The sequence below is a fragment of the Exophiala xenobiotica genome (assembly GCF_000835505.1).
Source record: "Exophiala xenobiotica strain CBS 118157 unplaced genomic scaffold supercont1.2, whole genome shotgun sequence".
Lineage (NCBI taxonomy): Eukaryota > Fungi > Ascomycota > Eurotiomycetes > Chaetothyriales > Herpotrichiellaceae > Exophiala > Exophiala xenobiotica.
This window is the reverse complement of record NW_013562493.1, coordinates 2,475,929-2,493,816: the sequence shown is the minus strand read 5'-3', so window position 1 is coordinate 2,493,816 and position 17,888 is coordinate 2,475,929. Positions and strand designations below refer to the sequence as shown.

General features: G+C 51.9%; 7 protein-coding genes across 7 annotated transcripts; 4 read left to right on the top strand and 3 right to left on the bottom strand.

Annotated features, from left to right (window-relative positions):
- Positions 1–34: 34 nt before the first annotated feature.
- PV05_03126 (uncharacterized protein) lies at positions 35–1,092 on the top strand. Its single transcript, XM_013463755.1, has one exon. It carries the CDS (start codon positions 95–97, stop codon positions 941–943), a length of 849 nt encoding a protein of 282 aa, XP_013319209.1. The 5' UTR covers positions 35–94; the 3' UTR covers positions 944–1,092.
- Positions 1,082–3,694, bottom strand: PV05_03125 (uncharacterized protein). Its single transcript, XM_013463754.1, has one exon. The coding sequence runs from the start codon at positions 3,466–3,468 to the stop codon at positions 1,540–1,542; it is 1,929 nt and encodes a 642-aa protein (XP_013319208.1). The 5' UTR covers positions 3,469–3,694; the 3' UTR covers positions 1,082–1,539.
- Positions 3,695–4,122: 428 nt separating this feature from the next.
- Positions 4,123–8,049, top strand: PV05_03124 (uncharacterized protein). The gene is made up of 2 exons (XM_013463753.1): positions 4,123–6,512; positions 6,561–8,049. Exons 1-2 carry the CDS (start codon positions 4,314–4,316, stop codon positions 7,665–7,667), a joined length of 3,306 nt encoding a protein of 1,101 aa, XP_013319207.1. The 5' UTR covers positions 4,123–4,313; the 3' UTR covers positions 7,668–8,049.
- On the bottom strand, positions 7,908–9,202 carry PV05_03123 (uncharacterized protein). Its single transcript, XM_013463752.1, has 2 exons — positions 8,951–9,202; positions 7,908–8,884 (listed from the first exon to the last, which is right to left on the bottom strand). Exons 1-2 carry the CDS (start codon positions 9,128–9,130, stop codon positions 8,612–8,614), a joined length of 453 nt encoding a protein of 150 aa, XP_013319206.1. The 5' UTR covers positions 9,131–9,202; the 3' UTR covers positions 7,908–8,611.
- A 196-nt stretch (positions 9,203–9,398) lies between these two features.
- On the top strand, positions 9,399–13,406 carry PV05_03121 (uncharacterized protein). The gene is made up of 4 exons (XM_013463750.1): positions 9,399–9,727; positions 9,782–10,809; positions 11,007–11,230; positions 11,286–13,406. Exons 2-4 carry the CDS (start codon positions 10,316–10,318, stop codon positions 11,885–11,887), a joined length of 1,320 nt encoding a protein of 439 aa, XP_013319204.1. The 5' UTR covers positions 9,399–9,727; positions 9,782–10,315; the 3' UTR covers positions 11,888–13,406.
- On the bottom strand, positions 12,010–12,835 carry PV05_03122 (uncharacterized protein; the record flags this gene model as incomplete). The annotated part of the gene is made up of 1 exon (XM_013463751.1): positions 12,010–12,835. One exon carries the CDS (start codon positions 12,833–12,835, stop codon positions 12,029–12,031), a length of 807 nt encoding a protein of 268 aa, XP_013319205.1. The 3' UTR covers positions 12,010–12,028.
- A 380-nt stretch (positions 13,407–13,786) lies between the features above and the next one.
- Positions 13,787–15,703, top strand: PV05_03120 (uncharacterized protein; the record flags this gene model as incomplete). The annotated part of the gene is made up of 1 exon (XM_013463749.1): positions 13,787–15,703. One exon carries the CDS (start codon positions 13,787–13,789, stop codon positions 15,701–15,703), a length of 1,917 nt encoding a protein of 638 aa, XP_013319203.1.
- Positions 15,704–17,888: the final 2,185 nt, after the last annotated feature.

Below are 17,888 nucleotides of genomic sequence, written 5' to 3'. Positions count from 1 at the left end.
CAGGCCACACAGCTCGACGGTATCTCAGGTTTCACACACAGTCTCTAACTTTACGAGCACGCTCTCCTGCAGTACCCATGGCCTTTCGTTGACCATGGTCACAACCTCGGGCTTCACACACGCTCCCGTGTCTCGCTTCTTAATCCTGGGGTCGATCGCCACCAGCGTCCTCACCTCCATCCTCGACATCAAACACCTCCTCCCCATCAAGCCGACACCTCATCTCTGGCCGTACCTCCAATTCTCTCGGCTGCTCACCTTCCAACTATCCTACACATCCTCGACCGAACTGCTCTTCTCGACGGCCCTCTTCTACCACTTCCGCGTGCTCGAGCGTCTCTGGGGCAGCCGCAAGTATGCCAGCTTTGTAGCCGTCGTCTTCTTCTTGAACATCCTCCTCCTTCCCACAATCACCCTCGTCCTGAAAGCCGCGAGTCTGGGCGTGTACAACTACATCCCCGCGGGCCTCGCGACCGTCGCGTTTGCCGCCTTGAGTGCCTGGAGAGACGAGATCCCCCGGCTGTACCGGTACAAGATCGTCACCTCCACAGGCACAAGCACAGGCACAGGGCCAGACGGACAACAGGTCCCCGGCATTGTGTTCAGTGACAAATCGACGACCTATCTTCTCGCGGCGCAGTTGGCGCTGAGTCAGTTCCCCTATCAAGTGCTCCCTGCGGCTGTTGGGTGGACGATCGGGAGTGCATGGATGGGCGAGTTGTTGCCTGGCGGGCTGGGCCGGTGGAGGATACCGAGCTGGATAGTCGGCGAGACGAGCAAGCGCAAAGAACGGGGCCAGTATGAAGGGTTAAGAAGACGGCTGGAAGAGGAGGGCAGTTCGGCGGACGGTATGAGGAACGTTAGTGATAACGTCGACAGGGTGGAGGGGTCGGGTCGGAGAGGGTTTGGAAGGCAGATTCTGGGGTATTTCACAGGTTCATGACGACTTGTGTCAAGACAAGAAGTCCAAGAAGAAGATTCAAGATCGGTAGCTACCTTGCTGCGTTGACAGCTCAACGTAGCAGGCCGAAGGATCAGTATATATTGATACAGCAGTGTATGACAATTTGGTCCAGCCAGTGGTGATTGTAATTGTCTGGTCTCGATTTTTGTTCTACCTGACTATACATGATTCGCAGAGGAATTATCCTCTGCCCATACAGTCTATGACACTTTCGCAAAACCCGTCAAAACCATAGCCTCGCGGTATGCTGGGCCTCTTCCATTCGTGGGAAGCAAGTCAGGATGAGTTCACCTGCTTACTGTGGCGTGCTCGAAGACTTGTTGTCCAGCACACCGTTTTGAAACCGGGTGTCGACCTCAGTCGTCGACACAGAGCACCCAACACCTCCAGACTCTTTGCGATCGCACATCACGTCAGTGTGAACGTGACAAATGAGCAGGGAGCATCTTTTTGGATACTCTCCCCCTCTTGATTCGCGTGCTGTGGTTCTGATCCAGTCGAGCCTTGTCAACTCCCAAGGTCAGAACCGAAGGAAAACAACAACGTCCTTCTCATCTCCCTGGATAGGTATATTTTCATCCATCTCCCACACCCTTCGTCTGCTCCTCAAAAGCCTGCCTATACCTCTGTACGGCATTCGCCAGACTCCTGATAATCGGACCGAGCAACTGTTTCACGACCGCTCCTCCGCCCTTGATCGCTTTCGGATCCAGCCTATGCCTTCTGCCGGTCTTTCTGAACCGCTCTTCCAGACTGCGCTCCTGCGTGCGGATATGCTCCAGCCGCTCCTTCTCCGCGTCGTTGGCAATCACATTGATTCTGTCGAGCGCCCGATTGAGACTTTCCACCAGCGAGGCAATCTCATTCGCGCGCCCGGCTTCACCGGACAGGAAGGCATGCCAGAATTGCCGTAGGAACTCGATCGTCGTGGCTTGCGTGAGCGTTAACCGGTCATATATGCCCGTGCTCAGACCACTTGCCGTCGGAATCTCACTGGTCTGATCGCGGTGCGCCTGCACGAGCGAGAGGATATGCTTCGTCGCGAGACTTGACCCGGTCTCCGGCCTCGTCGGTCCTCCGTCGTCATCGCCCATGCCCATATTCTCATCCTCATCTTCATCCTCGTACGGGTCGATGGGAATCACACCCGCGCCAGGCCGTGCAAAGTGTTTTTTCAAGTCACCACAAATGTCCCGAATCGCCTGCGAGGCATCGATGGTCTTGAACGGGTTGGTATCGACACCATTGACACCCTCATCGGGCCCCTTACCCTTATCCGAAAAGAACCGGCTCTGGTCTCTAATGTTCAGTATGATCCTCTCCTGCTCCGGGTCGCCGCCTAAATCTCTCAGCCGTAATTGCTCGTACGTCGTCTCGGTCATGCCAATCGGCGCGCTGGCGTCGACGTCAGTCGGCCGGACCGTGGCCATGAGTTTCTCGCTCAACGCATTGAGCCTCCTGATGATAGGCGCCTTATCCAGCGCAGTCGCGCGCAACTCGCTGTCCGGCCGGTTCCCTTTGCGTTGACTGTGATTCTCCTCGTTGCCTTCCAGATCGATGAATTTCGGGATATGCATCTCCGCGGCTGTCGTGCGTAGACCCGTCAACTCGGGATGATTCAGGTACTCCTCTGTATCGAGGTATTTGTCCCTGCTCTCTTTCGTTGGGTCGAACTTGAGCCCTCGAAGTCGCATGTACAACTGGCTTTGGAAGAAGCGGGACCAGAATTCGACTTCGGACTTACATTTCTGGGGGACAACTTCGTCATAGATCGTGCGCATGACGGGATACTGTTCGAAGATTGCTCGGACATGGTCCTGCGTGAGGCTAAGTTTGGTGCCGCCGTCTTCGCGCCGGAGCTCGGAGAAGACGTTGTATTTGCCACGTCCTTGGTTCTGGGCGATAGCGTGGGCCCGGAGGAGGTGGACGCGCGAGGACCAGAATTGGGCTGTGAACTGTGTGGTGGAAATCGATTCGGGCTTGAGGCTCAGGGCTTCCATGAATGTGCGTTGCAGGGCTGCATCTTCTTGCATGAGCGACTGTTGGAGTTTGACGTCGGATTTCAAGCGGTCGTCGTCTTCCCAGAGACTGCTGCCGCGACCAGCGCTAGATATTACATTTGCAATGGTCATGGCTGCGGACTGGCCGCCGTTAGATTCAGCCGCCGCGGCAGCATTCTGAGCGGCTTTCTGCGCTTGGATGACATTCGCTAGGGCGTCTTTGATGGCGTTCGCTTCACCTCTCGGGTCGGCCTTGGACGTGAAAGTGAAGACGTGCGCAGTGGGTTCTGATTGTCCTGGATCCTGGACGAAGATTTTCAGCATCACTTTTGGACTGGATTCCGGCGTCTGCTGGAGGTTCACAATGTTTGCTGCCGATATCACCAGGCTGGGGGCGGCATCTGGTGGTTGGATAGGCGTCCATGACACCGATTTACGATCGTTTGATATGGCCAAGGTTCCAGGCTGCTTCTTGTATGAGGCTTGTCCTTGCGGCGGAGCCATGGCTATCTAGCCTTGAATCGCACCTGTATTGAGGAAACGGAAAACGAGAAAGGCGACCCGCCCGTGTGACGGATCGAGGGAGACCAAAACCAGTCGTAGGGTTTTCTCATGTCGCTTGTGGTTGGCTTTTGCGTTTATTTCATTCTCATAAATAGATATTGGAAGCGGTCTTTCTCGACACCAACAACTGTGACCTGCAGCTGATGTCGACAATCGTGACCGCTTTGGTAGTAGACTTCAAAATTGTGAGGTTACGTTGACAATCTGAAATCATTATCATGATCCGCGCCAAGACTCAAGCCAGGCAAAAACTCATCCACTACGGCATGATCCGTGCTTTCCCTTCATCACCGTCGAGGTACAATACAATCGGATTTCAAGGCTTCAGATCTTGCAGCCGCTCTGACCTCCTTCCTCAATTATTCTTTCTTCAGCGGTACAGACAAGAACAAGGCAGGCAGGCAGAATTTTGTTGCTTTGCTCGACAGAGATCGCTTATTCGCACTCCAATGAGAACATTATTTCTTGAGCTCTGCTGGGATGATTGCGCATTTGGACTAGCAGTCCCAGGCTGACAGCAGAAAAGCACGACGATTCGATATGCTTGTCACAATGCGTCTAGACTGCAGGTTGATCCTTGCTAGCTACACTGGTGACTGGGGTTCGTTGGTCTCCAAAGTAGCAGCATGGTGGTGGCTGGCGTGGCGGCTGTGCAATTGCAAGGCAGCCTCACCACCCTGCACAGCCTCCGTCTTGTCTACTGTCTCTCTTCGCTTCCTATCCCATTCTCTCATCTATAGGGAAATCATTACGATGGCACATCCCAGGCAGCATCAGCCATTATCATGTCTATCTCACAACTTACCGCTGCACTGGGCTCGGCCTCCCTGGAGGTTCTCGCGGCTTTGGTGAACGCCAAATTCGACTTTTCGATAGTCAAGATTGAGGCACCCGTCGAGTTTCAAGGCGTTGGCCAGGCTATTTCAGCCACACGAAGAAACGTCGCCGAGAATGGCCTTACGCACATTACGGCAATGAAGCTTGGGGCTCTATTCGAACAGATTATTCCGGAAACCCCTGCCCTCGTGCGAGCATATGGAACAAGAGCATCCGATATCATGAAGTCGCCCGTCGCGAATCCGACAAAAGCTGGGAAATTCGGGTTCCTCCAGGAACATATTGGCGCTGATGCCACGAGCCTTTGGGCAGCAGCAACCTCTAGCAGTGAAGCAATCGCGGTACATCTGCTAGCCTGTATCCTCGCGGATATCTGGAATGACTTGGAAGCGACAGCAATCTGGGAAGAGCTTGTGAGTCGCCGACAGGAGCAGCTTTCCGACAATGGGCAGTCGTTTCTCAGAAGCCGGATATCCATTACTCGCGAGCAGCTGCGTGAATGGGATGCCAGTGCCCGCTCCTGGCTCCAGTGCGCTAATAAATTCATGCCAAAGCAACATTCTCACCTCACCATTGTGACCAACAGTTCTGGACTTAGTGTTGACACTACCAGAGATCTCTATGATGACGTGACTAATGCTTGGATATCTGCCTTACGGGTGACTGAGTGCCTCCTACATGGCGAGTCGCACGAGGTGATGAATGGGGCGATTCTTCTGGCTCTCAAGTCCTGGCAATTGTATCCTGACATGCTGTATCTGAAAGATACTCGAAAATTCGAACAGGACGATGCGCTATTCCCCAGGAGTGCACTTCTCACTGTGGGCGTCACATCGGCCAGTCCGGATCGTATTGGTTTATCGTGGTCTTTACCTCTCGCCTACCTTCGATATTATGGTGACCCAGTGGTCGTCACCCGCTCAACGGCAGAAAATGCATCCTATGTCAATGTGGACGAGTTTTGCCAGATGGTTTTGGGTAGTGCCACAGGATATTGGTGCAAGACGTACGATGACATTGATATTGCCGTGGACCTTCTAGTTGCTTTGTCTCAATCACTCGAACAAGTTACCGAAGGGGGATTCATCCTCCCCCGTCATCCTATGCGTCTAGTGGGTTGGTTTCAAATTCTGACCAAAGCCGCAAACGCCTCCAAGAATGCCTCTCCGACCAAGAAACCCAACCTAGACCAGTACCGCGCTCTCGGGGTCAGGAAGGGCAAGAAATTCTTGGCCGCTCCTAGCGACTCCCCGCCACCCTTTTTTGGATTCAACAAGTTTTCCACGCTCTTTAAGGCCTTTGATCACGAAGAGTGGCAGATCAGCCTTCTGAGGGAGATGGCAAAAGAGGCTGCCATAGGAAAGGACCCGCGGGCACTTGTCGTTCGATATAGGAGCGAGGAACTCAGCGAACTACATGGGAGGACCATTTGGGAATACGCGACTGTCTTGCCGTTGCATTCCACACTTTCTTTGGGAAAGACAAGCGGGCCCCGGCACAAGCGGTGGACCTTACTCTCCGATGCACTCAAGGCGCATCCATGCCGTTGTACAGGTCGCTGCGTGCAAAATTGCCCTTGCAGCAAAGATGGCTTTTGCGGACCTAATTGTCATCCGAAGTCGTGTATGCTGGAGGGAGATGTCGCAGACTGTGGCATGGGCCTGGTATCGAAGTCATCTGCGAAAAGTAGCACTTCAGGGAAGGCGGATATCAAGCAGCGCTCGATATCCTGGAAGGTTGCAAGACATGCTATGCTTCTCGGAGCGCAAGAAGATTGCGTGGAAATCCAGTATACCACAGCGTTCAGATGGCCTGACGAGGATCGTTTCCAATGGGCAGAATTCGCCTACGAAATGAAGACTACGTTGCCATGGGGCTCACGTCATGCAAATCTAGCCAATTATGTCAGCTTGTCGGATGATCAGGAGAAGACGCGGTCTTGGGTTTTCCGCTATGGTGATCCGAAGAGGGCTGCAGTGTTTGAGCAATGTGAACAGGCAGGCGATCCTTCCATGACCAGAGATACTCCCGACATGAACGCGGTCGTCACATGCATCAAGAGCAATCAATCTTCAGTGAGCTCTCTGAACTTATACTTATGGCGCTTGTGTAGGTCATGGACTTCCCAGGGTAGGGACGGCGAAATTGTAAGGTGTTCAGACCCGTACCGAATCAATTCACTCACAGCTTTATAGGAAATCACAACGTTGGGGCCGACACGATACTTCTCATCGTTGGCTTTCTTAGCCGCGGTTGCTAAGTTATACCAGCAATTCCCCGCCGCCCAAGTCTCCTTGGAGATATTGTCCAAACCGCTGAATATTGACTGGTGGCACACTAAAGGACAGTCAGACGCTTATTCGAGAACACAGATCTTCTCCCTCGCCGAAGCGTTCACTTGCATCACCTTATTAGAGACAGGGTCGGTGGAGGTGACGCCATCATCGCTGGACAAAATGTTTGCCTTGGCTCGGGGCAACTCACTCTTTGTAGCTAAGACCTTGGTGCAAGATCCATGGACGGTGGGAGATGCAAGCGCAATTGAACATCTTAACGGTAACGTGGGGAAGCCTGGATTGACGCTGTTGATCCCTCCACCGAATCCGAAGATGAAGAAACTCGACATGAAAGGATATAAGGTGCTGCCCTATGCAAGATTCGACGGCAATCTGCATGATGCCTTCTCCAACACGACTCTACATTTGTCGTTCACAAAGTACGAGCAGCCTGTTTCAAGCCAGACGTACGGCGAGAAAGATGTCCGAGCCTACTTCCGGGAATCCCTGGTCTCAGTTCTTGACCACGGGGATTGGATTGCGGACCTCGACATACAAGCGGCGCGCAATGATGCCCTCTTTATTCGCGTACCACTGTGCAAACACAATCCCAACCACTGGCCGGAGAATGCTAACTACAACGAAAAGGAGACTCCAGCCAAAGGTCTGACAGCCATTGACGACTGGAAGGAACTGCTGGATCTGCCCAGTAGCGACGGTATCATCCGCGCGCACAAAAACTGGATTGCTAGGTTAGCCGCTGCCACAATGAGCATCCAGAGGAAGAAGCGGACCCTGGTGTTGCCACCCGAATTTTGCTGGAAGTGTCTTTACACAGCGTTGGCCGACGTCAGCAAAGCGCCTGATCTGAGATATATGACTGACAGCGATCCTTCCGAGGACGAAATCGCAAAGAGTAGGCCCAAACGAAAGGGTAGGAAACGGAAGCGACCTGTTGTCGTCGTTGACCAGAAGAAGTCTGCTAGGGTCAAGGAGAGTCGACATGGAGCAGTTCTCGTGGCTTAACACCATTGTATCCTTGTCTCTTACTCTCACAGCAAGAGTTGGCCGACTACCTATCGTATCAAGCGCATGATCATTCCTAGGCGCTAGGATAGTTGATACAACCGCATATGAGTTCGGAATCACCCTTTCAGAGTCTCTCAGATTCTATGTCAAAGTTCTCATGAGAAGGGCTGAACGCGAGCAAGAGCCATCGGATCTCGGGTGTTTACAAGGTCAGAATCATGGAACCACTTGATCCAGTATTTGATGTTTCAATATTATTGGTACAAGTGAAGTTGAAGTTGAAGTTGCAGCTACACTATGGGACGCGACACAATCCATAGGGCCAGCAAGGTGGAGTGAAATACAAAATCCTCAAAGGCTAAGACAATGTATAGATGTGGCCATGGCCACACAACGACCCAAATGCCACATTCTCCCGCAGCGTCCGTGATGGTAGTTAAGGCAGGCGAATAGCAGCCCAAGCAGGAAAATCCAGGTCACCATGAGATGGCGCCACGATATCGTAACACGACCCATTGCGTCCGCAAGCCGTACATTTTTGATGTCGAACAGGAGATTGTGTCCTGCGCCATGGTGAAGTCCTTGGAAGGACATTCTTTGCATTTCCGTGCTGGTAGACCCATAAGCCTCCGCATGAGAATCTGGTTGTGGTCGCGAGCATTCGTGCTGCATTTGTCGGCATCGTCGCTTTAGGGCTCCCTCTGCTCGAGACAAATGCCAAATGCGACCGAGCATTGATCGCTTGCACCATTCGCCGCGTTGTCGACCTCCCACTTCGTCTCATGCTCAGCAAATGAATCCGTTCGCGCAAGGCTTGTACCAGCGACCACAAAAGGTCTGACTCTCTTCCCAAGCTTGGCTACTCGAGGCCATCTTGCTCGAGCAGCAGAGACCTTCGTTCAGCCGTTCCGGGACGGAAAAGCTCTTCTCAGGGTCTGTCTTCACGGCGCCTTTTGCTCCTCACTCTTGGCCTGTGAGACAATTTCATCCTGTGTGACCGCCTCCTGTGCAAGCTCTGCCTGTCCCTGCTCCTGCGCCGCTTGCGCGGCCAATTTTTCTTGATGTTCAACGAGATGCTCATATTCAAAGGGACTCAATCTCTTCCATTCTCTCAGAAAGTCGAGTCCATCCACTTTTTCGGGAGTCTGAAGGGTTCCATCCACGTGTCGAACTCGAGGCGTCGGTTCCATTTCCAAGCTCACAAATGGTGTGAGCTAGCGGAAAAGCTATTAGCATTTGTCTGTACATGCCTGTTCCCAGGAGGGTTGTGCCCAACTTACGTAGAAATCGTCCATTTCTGGGACATTGTAGTGTGTGGTCTTCCGCCAATCGATGATATATCCTCCAGCCGGGGTATGGGCACCTTTGGAGCCAGTTCGATTTCCTCGATAGAAGCCGCGTCCGACTTGTTTGGTGGTGAAGCGCAGGCGAGCACAAAGCTGCGGCGAGGGCTGGAACATGTTGCAAGGTGGCCGAGCGGCGATAGCGAGCTGAGAGATGGGCGTAAGTGTGGTTTCTTTGCTCCTTCTTGAAGAGATGGTACAAAGTATTTGCATTGAACGGTGCAAATAAATGTGCTCGCCGGGCTATCGTTCTAATCAGGACTTATATCCTGCTGCTTTTATTTCAGACACAGCCTTGCGCAGCCTTGCCAGGAAGAATGACATAACTCTCTTATCAAATGGCGCCATAGAGTAATGCTCCTTATCTACTATGACAATCTCAACAGTATCTACCATGTTAATTGTTCGATCCTGACCCTTGGGCGGAGGGTTGATCGTTCGTGTACAAGATGAATCTTGTGACTCGTTTATGATGCCACCCTTGCGGGCAGGTCGAGCCTCCAAAGCATGCGACTCATGCCGCAAACAGAAAACGCGTTGTTACGCATCCGACAACGCTAGAGGCATCTGCCTCCGCTGTGAGACACTGTCGCAGCCATGTTCACTGGAGTATGCCGACACCTACGGCAGCCTGGCTTCTCCGGTTCAGCGACATGAAAGAATCACCGCAGAGAGGAGTCCAGCTAGAAGCAGAGCAACTTCGGTGGACGAAAGGTAACACCCCAATACCTTGGCTGCTGGGCGATGCCTGGTTAACAACTTTCGAAGGCTTGAGAGATTAGAAAGCACTGTCCAGACGTTGGTGAAACGGCTCGATTCTAGCAATGGCATCGTCAGCGCTCGTTCGATTCCAGATCGGCATCCACCGAGAATTCTGGCTCAGACTTCGTCAGAAGACCAAGATCAAGACCAGGCTCCCGTGCTCTGGATCCGAGACGCCGCTGCAGACGCAGGTGTTCAGTCGCCGCAGCAAGTGCGACCTCGACCGCAACAGCATTCAGATGTTATATCTACAGGATTGGTCGCATTGTCGACTGCCCATTCTCTGCTTTCTTTGTACGTGCTGGCTGCGGGTTCCCTAGTCGCCGAGATAGAAAGGGTGGTAAGGTCTGACCGAGACGGAGCCTGCTATCATCAGTGCTTATTGAGCGGTGGCTCACCGAGGCTCAAAGTATGATTGTCCACTCGGAATTCGGGTCGACTTCGATACATCATGATAAGCCTGCTCCTGCCCCTCAGGTAGACATCGGACTTACTTACGAAGTTCTCCCTTGACGTACGGAGCGCCTCGGTCAGACCACAATGCCACGTTTTCTCTCCACTGGGTGTCGCCTCGTTGCTAATACTGGAAACAGATTCCATGTCCACTATGGTCGGTGGGTCAGATTTGAGGAAGCCATGGCCACTGAAGCACTGCTGTTGCATGTGAGGAAGTCGCCGCTATTGTTGTGTAGCATCTTCTTGATTGCAGTGCGACACACGACGCAGGAGCTTGCAGACCAGCTAGCGCCTACTTTGTTCGAAGAGGCAAAGAAGCTTGTTGCCTCGTCATTACTGGTTGTGCCACAGTCGGTCGAATTTTTCCAGGCCACTCTCGTGTTGAGTTTGTGGTCCACGACAATCGGACAGGTCCCGTTAAGCATCGACAGCTGGCTTCTGACAGGTTATGCCCTCCAGCAAAGTCTTGCAAGCCCTCATTTCCACCGAGTCCTTCAAGATGAAGGAAATCGATCGGTGGCAAAAGTCGATCTCGACGCGTGGTGTATCTGGAATCATCTATGTGTGGCCCATCTGCAGTAAGTCATGCCCTGCTCACCATCTTGTCACTTGATATTCTTTCCTTGAATCGGAAGGACACCAAAGAAGTATTCCGCAGGGTTCTGCTGCATCGATAACACTGTTGTACCCCATGTACTACTCCACGCAAACTCGATATCCCAAGCCTTGTACTTGACATGTCCGGCAACGCCATCCTCTGACATGCAAATTTCAGATATTGTGTCGGCACCCGTCGGCAAGCGCTTGTGAATCAGGTACAGGTTGATCGTGGTCTCCACTTCCTAGAATCAGACAGTATTACCAACTTCGAAGCAAGAATGGCGGCCGAGGTTAAACTTTACTGGATTATATACAACAATTGCTGTGGTACAGACGTCGATCTGGTGGATGCTAAGAGCGCACTTCAAGCATGGCAACGAGAATGGGCCGCACTATTCAGTATGAATACCTGTAACTTCGTGTAAGACCGCTTTTTGCTGACCACAATTTGCAGACCAGCCACGATCCCAGTTCCTCCAGATGGGCTTCCATTTTGCTCACCTACTGGCTTACTGCCAGTCGCTTAAGTCGACGCGTGCAGTCATGCGCAAACCCCTCCTTACCGAGATGATCCAGCTTTCCAGATCAATCATCAACCTTGCCATGGACTCAACTGATGAACGTACTCGACATTTGACTGATCACATCTACCACATAATTACCTTTTCTGCGCTTACTCTCTGTCGTCTTGTCCACACCTACGAATCAAGGCTTCGAGCAGCCAACCAGGACATCGATGCCCTCGATGCACTTGTCTTTCGGCTTATCGGCTGGCTGAAGTCCATTGGCCTGCCATGCCACGCAGCTCATCTACTTGGCGAAGCTGTATTTGCACAGTTCAAGAAATTACGACCAAATTTCCAGCCTGAGGTACCACCTCATTCTAGTAAAGGCTGGGAGGCTAATCCGGCCGCTCTCGCCGCGGACTACCAAGGGTCCTCCAACGACATGGGCTTGTATTATCCCGATTTCATCGGATCCGAGTTATTTGACTTGAACGACGCGTTCTGGCCACATTGGGACATGATGTTATCAGATACTGATATGTCCGTATAAGAACCAGGTTAACTGACATCGGCTCGCAAGCTAAGGCTACTGGTCTGGAGATGCATGCAAATAATTGGAGCAATTCCATTGAAAAGAGCAGAAGGGGCCGACATTCAAACCATCGACCCCAAGCACAATCGACTCCATCTCCTAGTTCTGGCATAAAACCCATCCATCCAATCCCATGACTCGGCTCTCCGGCTTTGCGGCCCAATCTTCATAAGACGCCTCGATCCGGGTACATTCCTCGGCTGTCAGCAGACCGGATTTCAGAAAGTTCTGCGTTGCGTTGCATGCACCTCGAGCCCATTGTTTCATCGACTCTCCAAACCATTGCTGAGAAGACGTACCCAGCTGAATTTGGCTCCATTCAAATCCCGCCTCGTGAGCCCAGACATGGTTGAGCCTTCCTCCATTTGGAACAATGCCTCTGCTTTCGCATGATTTGTACCAGATCTCTTTCTGTTTGTCCAGGGCCGAGAGCGGAGGATAGTACAGCATCTCTGCCATGTCCGTGGATGCGACAAGACCCCCGGGACGAGTGAGCTGTCGCATAGACCGCAAGACCGTGACCTGCTCGGTCAGGTGCATAAGGACCATGTGTGCATGGACAATGTCAAAACTACCCTCCCCGAAGGTCTCGAGCAACTTGTGGGCGTCGCCAGTCTTGAATTCGACATTCTTGATGCCCTGTTCAGCAGCAGCATCTCGAGCCATTGCAATCTCGGTCTCTCCCACGTCGATCCCGACGACATGTCCTTGAGGTACGAGTTGGGCAAGGCCAATAGTGATCGAGCCGACTCCACAGCCAACGTCGAGTATACGATCCGTCGGCTTGATATGCTCGATAAGGTATGGGATGTTTTTTGCAACCGTGCGCTGGGACATTATATCTCTCAGACTGTCGTATGTTCGACTTCCATCGCCGCTGCTTGGAGTCTGTTCCTTGGTCGACATTCTTGGTTCTGTGGGAGATGTGGTTGGACTTTTACAGATGGCTAGACGCAAATGTCAGAGGTGTATGAGAGAGAAATGTGCTTACACTCTACGGCGAAGGGTGCTGTCTCTCCCAGAGAAACACCCATCCCACTAACCTCCATCAAGGGTCCAGGGTGGTCGCCTAAACTGGTCAGATTGAACGGATTGGACCGATCATCTTTGCCAGTGAGTGAGAACATGTCGCTTACGACGGTCGGTATTCGGATGAGATCAGGCGGCCAGCGTCAAAACGTACTGTATATTGGCCGGAATGTGGAGAAGATCTTCCTAGGGCGAGACTGTTCGGATGTCTAAATATTAACTTACTTCTAGCTGTAACCGTACAGTCTGGAGAGCTGCTTGGTAGACTCCGAGGGCTGAAACGACTCCCTGTCTTTTGATGTCCAGGGTCTACAACCAGGACTTGGGCGAGGCTAGGGTCCCATCAGGGCTTTATGTGAAGTAGAATGTATTCCACCGAGATTGGGTTAAGTTACAGATAGGCTCCAATTGGAGCCTAGGCGAATAACCACTATCATGGACCTAATAGGTATCAATAAAATCCATCAATTACAATAAGAAGGACAATGGAAAATGTTGATGGCCGAGAGCACAAAGACATTTGGGTGGGCTTATCAATGAAGGTTGAAGAGATCTCTGTCGAGTGCCTAAGGGTCCAAGGGGGACCCCTAACTATATAGCTTCTAGGTGGCTGGGATGCCTATATCTGGCAGGGCTCGACTATCCTCGCCTAATTCGTCGAGAACTGCCAAGGCAGTTGGTAGTTCCGTGGCTGCCGGGCGAGGCACGAGGCACCCGTTGGCCCAGTCAACAAGGGATGGCGACTTCACTTAACCATCCAACATATTATCCTTCTAACACAACAACAGCGTTGCCACCTGTCGGTGGCTTGTAAGAGGAGGTCCAAGGATGTTTGATGCCGTTCGTGCCACGACGAAGGAGACTGACAGACTCTTCGCAAACAGTTCGTACACTTGGTCAACTTATGCGATCTCCACCGATGGAACAGGTCGGTTGCCATCCGATTCTGTGAATCTCCTGGGAATGTTGGGTCATGTTCCAGCCTATGTGGATTTCCGCAAAGAACCAGTTCCTTCGCGAGTCAAATTAGAGCCCATGGAGTACGACGACATCAGAGAATTATGGGTTCCTGGGAGCTCTGCGTGGAGAACAACAAATGGCCAGTGCGATCTTCAAGAGAAGATCATATCACAACGCCTGCTCCTGGGAATCTCTTCCCCTGCTACGCTCTCTTTCACTGCTGCTGATGATCGGTTCAAAAATTGGCCCGGCGTTGAAAATATTGATCAGCCAGTAAGGGGTAACTGCATTGCAATACTGACGCTTGCCTGGTGCTATATTCTGTCCGCGAAATGGGTGGAGATGCAACCGCCTAGTCACTTGAACAGAGATCCCGAACCCGCCGGCTTGGAACGGCCGGCGTATCTCGACGATACAGCACGATTCGGTGTGGGTGACACTGCTGCCCGCTCTGATTTTGTGCACGTTGATCTAGGAGGAATCAGCGACGACGCCGCACGGTGGTGGGCTGCCATCCTTGCTCCGGAGACTGGGTGGGAAGCTGCGATCGTTTGCTCCGGAAAGAAATACCTCTCCCCATGGTCAATTCGTATCCGGGCCCGGGAATCCTTCGTCTTGTCGAGAACCGAAGCAACATCACAAGAACGAGTGCCGAAATCCTTCAGAAACGCTCAACAAATTCCTCCATCCTACACAATGGCTTTACAATACCTGTCTGAATTCTGCTCCCACCATGGAGTTTCCGGTCAATGCTTTGCGGCTCTCGCAACCGCTTTACTTATCCCCTTCCAAGGCCGACTACGCCAGCTTCATCTCCCAAGGCCAAATATCGAGCCCACTTTCGGAGTTCCCCCTTCGTCTACTTCTTTCGATGATAACTTGCAGCAGCAGGCTCAGCTTCTTCCATTCTACATGTCGATCAGCTGCAACACTCAAGGTATTAGGCCCCTCTTGCATGGCCCCTTCTACGAACCCAGTTTGTCATGCAACCTTGTTGGTGCATGGTTGGATGGGGCTCTCGAGACGATTGATTCTATCATTCAACTTCGTGACTATTCCAAACTGGCAACCGTGATGTGCAGACGACAGCCCAGGATTGCGCCGTTGTGGCTTGGAGCTATCATTCTCGGCATTGAAAATCAATTTCTTCAGCCTGTACGTGCCGGCATGTTTGCAATCGACCTGAACTCAGCTGCTTGGACCAATACTTCTCACTCGTTCACTGGTCCGAGGCAGCATATCCCTTCAAGTTCGCACGGTTCAGAGATCAGTCGCGCTGATGAGTGCCGACTTCTTTACATTGCGCAACCTGATCACAGCAGAATCCCGGTGTGTCCGTGGGAACCATTTGGATACACAGATCTACAAGACGTCGATATTGAGGTCCGAGAACATGCCCACTGCGCTGGAAAACACTGTTTACAGTATGAGAGCTGGGCTTGGGATTTACGAGACGGCAGCAAAAGTGCACCGGATCGTGGTTTCATCCCCAATGATGGGTTGATTGACACTAATGAGACGGCATGTGACCTGCTGGTCAACCCTCACGTTCAGCACAGGTCTAGTGCATCAGAAAGCCAGGCCGAAATTGCCACTCGAAGTATATTCAGCTGGCTACGATTGAATGGATATCCTTTGCGAGAACGAGAAATCTGGATGCATCCCTGGCTCAATATCGACGACTCTGATGACGAGGAGAGTGACGATCCGGCCGAAAGCACCGACGCAGACAGCGAAAGGAGGTCAACTATTGAGAAGTGGGTATCGAATGCTGCTGGCAAATAGCCTGGAGAGGCGAGGTCTCTGATTATCGTCAACGGAGCCTCAGACTTCGCTGGGTCCATCAAACTGTCAAGTCTTTATACTCTCGAAACCCGTCTGGTCCATTATAGGGATGATCATCACATTTCCGACAGATAGTATACAACCCGAAAGTGGTGTTGGCGTGGACCCCACATTGGCAGATTTTCCACCTTCTGCGGCATCCTCGCACGCTGCAAGGATAGGTGGTGTGCTCATTGTTTTGGTGTGTACACTTCGAATTCTTGCATTTTCCGCTTTGCCCAGAACTTGCGGTCATGCTTTGGGCGTAGTATTTGAACTCGTCTTGGACTCTATGTGTGCTGAGAAGCGCTACTAGTATTTCTTATTTCTGGATACAACATCAGCTTCTGTTCAAGTCTCAGGCAGGGAGAAGTACACTTGGGAATGGGCTTGGACTAATTAGAGCTTGATACCTACTGTCCAGAGCAAAGCTATCCGAGACGTCGCAGACACATCGCGGTGATATAACAGTCTTACTGCTGGCACTAGTGTTCCCTTGAGAGCATGCAAGCTTGCATCTTCGTGCAGTTGGGTAGGCAGCCATCGGCGTTGGGATATCACATGAGTCGGAACGCGATGCAATGGCTTCCCATGATTGGCAACCTGCCCTGAACTGTCATGCAGACCGCCTGACCGGCTTTGGTACTACCCCTATTGTTGATGGTGCTATGGTTTCGATATCGACGAGTGAGGCCGGCTTGAAGTGAGTTGGACTGTTTCAACGTTGAGTGAAGATCGCTCATATACTCATTGCGACCTTCCGATGCCAAACATGGTGCTCTGGAAGGAATCGTTCTGCAAAATGACTTGATGAACTCTTCCCTGTCTCTTGGCCCGGCATTCTATGAGACCGGTGCCACAGTAAACCCCATGCGATTGGGTGGTAGTACCCAATGATTGTGGAAAGTACAACCGTGTTACGACCCTTTCACCAGCTGACAGCTGCATCTAGACCCGTCCAGTCCAAACCAATGGAAGGACTAAGAGCCGTGACAAATGTAATATTCTGTTGCATTAGCCCCAATTGGCTGGCTGCTCCTGGGGTCACATTGTCGTTGGGTCTTGGTTATTGTTGCTGGGAGTGCTGTGTCACTTTCCGGCCAAGGTGCTGCTTAGAATAGACATCTTTTGACGTTGCTGCCTGTTTACCCATGTCAGCTACTCCGACGTCAAGGGCCAAGAATTCCTCGACCGAGATGTTTGCTAATCAAGAGGTTGGGCAGCAACAGCGCACCGGACGACCGACAGAGTGGCATTGTCGAACAAGAGCACTATTGCCCGAGCCTGTAGTCTTCTTGACATTCGAGGCGATACCTCCCTGAGATGTAATGACTAGCCTTACGATCATAGCTAAGCGTCTACCTCGATGTTAAGTGCCATGATAATGCTCGTATACAACTTCTGCCCCTGTATTCACCTTGGTTACCTATGCCCCGAAAGAGGTGACCAGTTCGATTAGACCAGGGTCCGGCCGCCCTATTCCTTCTATGCACTGGCTTGCAGGGTTGCCGAGTGGCAACAATTGCCCGTTGTAAGTCCAAGTAAGGGCTTCGGTTGCTATCCGCAACGTGCAAGTCCATATCTTGTCATGACAGCTCTGAAGAGCCTGAAAATCCGAGGAAGGGATATGCGGATTCTAGCGACGGTGAAGGTGAAGCACATTATCCATGAGGCTATTAGAAACCCGATCAGAGGAAATGTGGGTGTGACCCCTCGCGTCGTAAAACATGTGTTGAATGGATTGATAGATGTACTGTCCGAATGTGCTTACCCGAAGTAGATTCACAAGCTCCGTAGGAGTCCAACGGGAGCGGACGGGCTCCATAGTGGATTTTAACGACGACGACGGAACCCACAATCGACTTCTGGAAGCGCCAATGGGGAGTGTGAGTGCAGGCTCTCGGTGTTAGGATACCAAGGTATGTGTCGAGATGAGAGAGAGATGTAATGTTCGAAGGTGCTTAAATAAGTGTCCACCGGCTCAGCAGAAGCCAACTGCGCATACACAAGATAGAAGAGGGTGGCCCAAAGAACGTCCAGACATACGGCCCAATCTCTTGGTCCAAAGTCTACATTGGAGAAGACTTATTTGGATTCATGCTCGGGTTAAGTTCGTGCGTTGACTGGTTCTCCTGGCCCTTTTCAC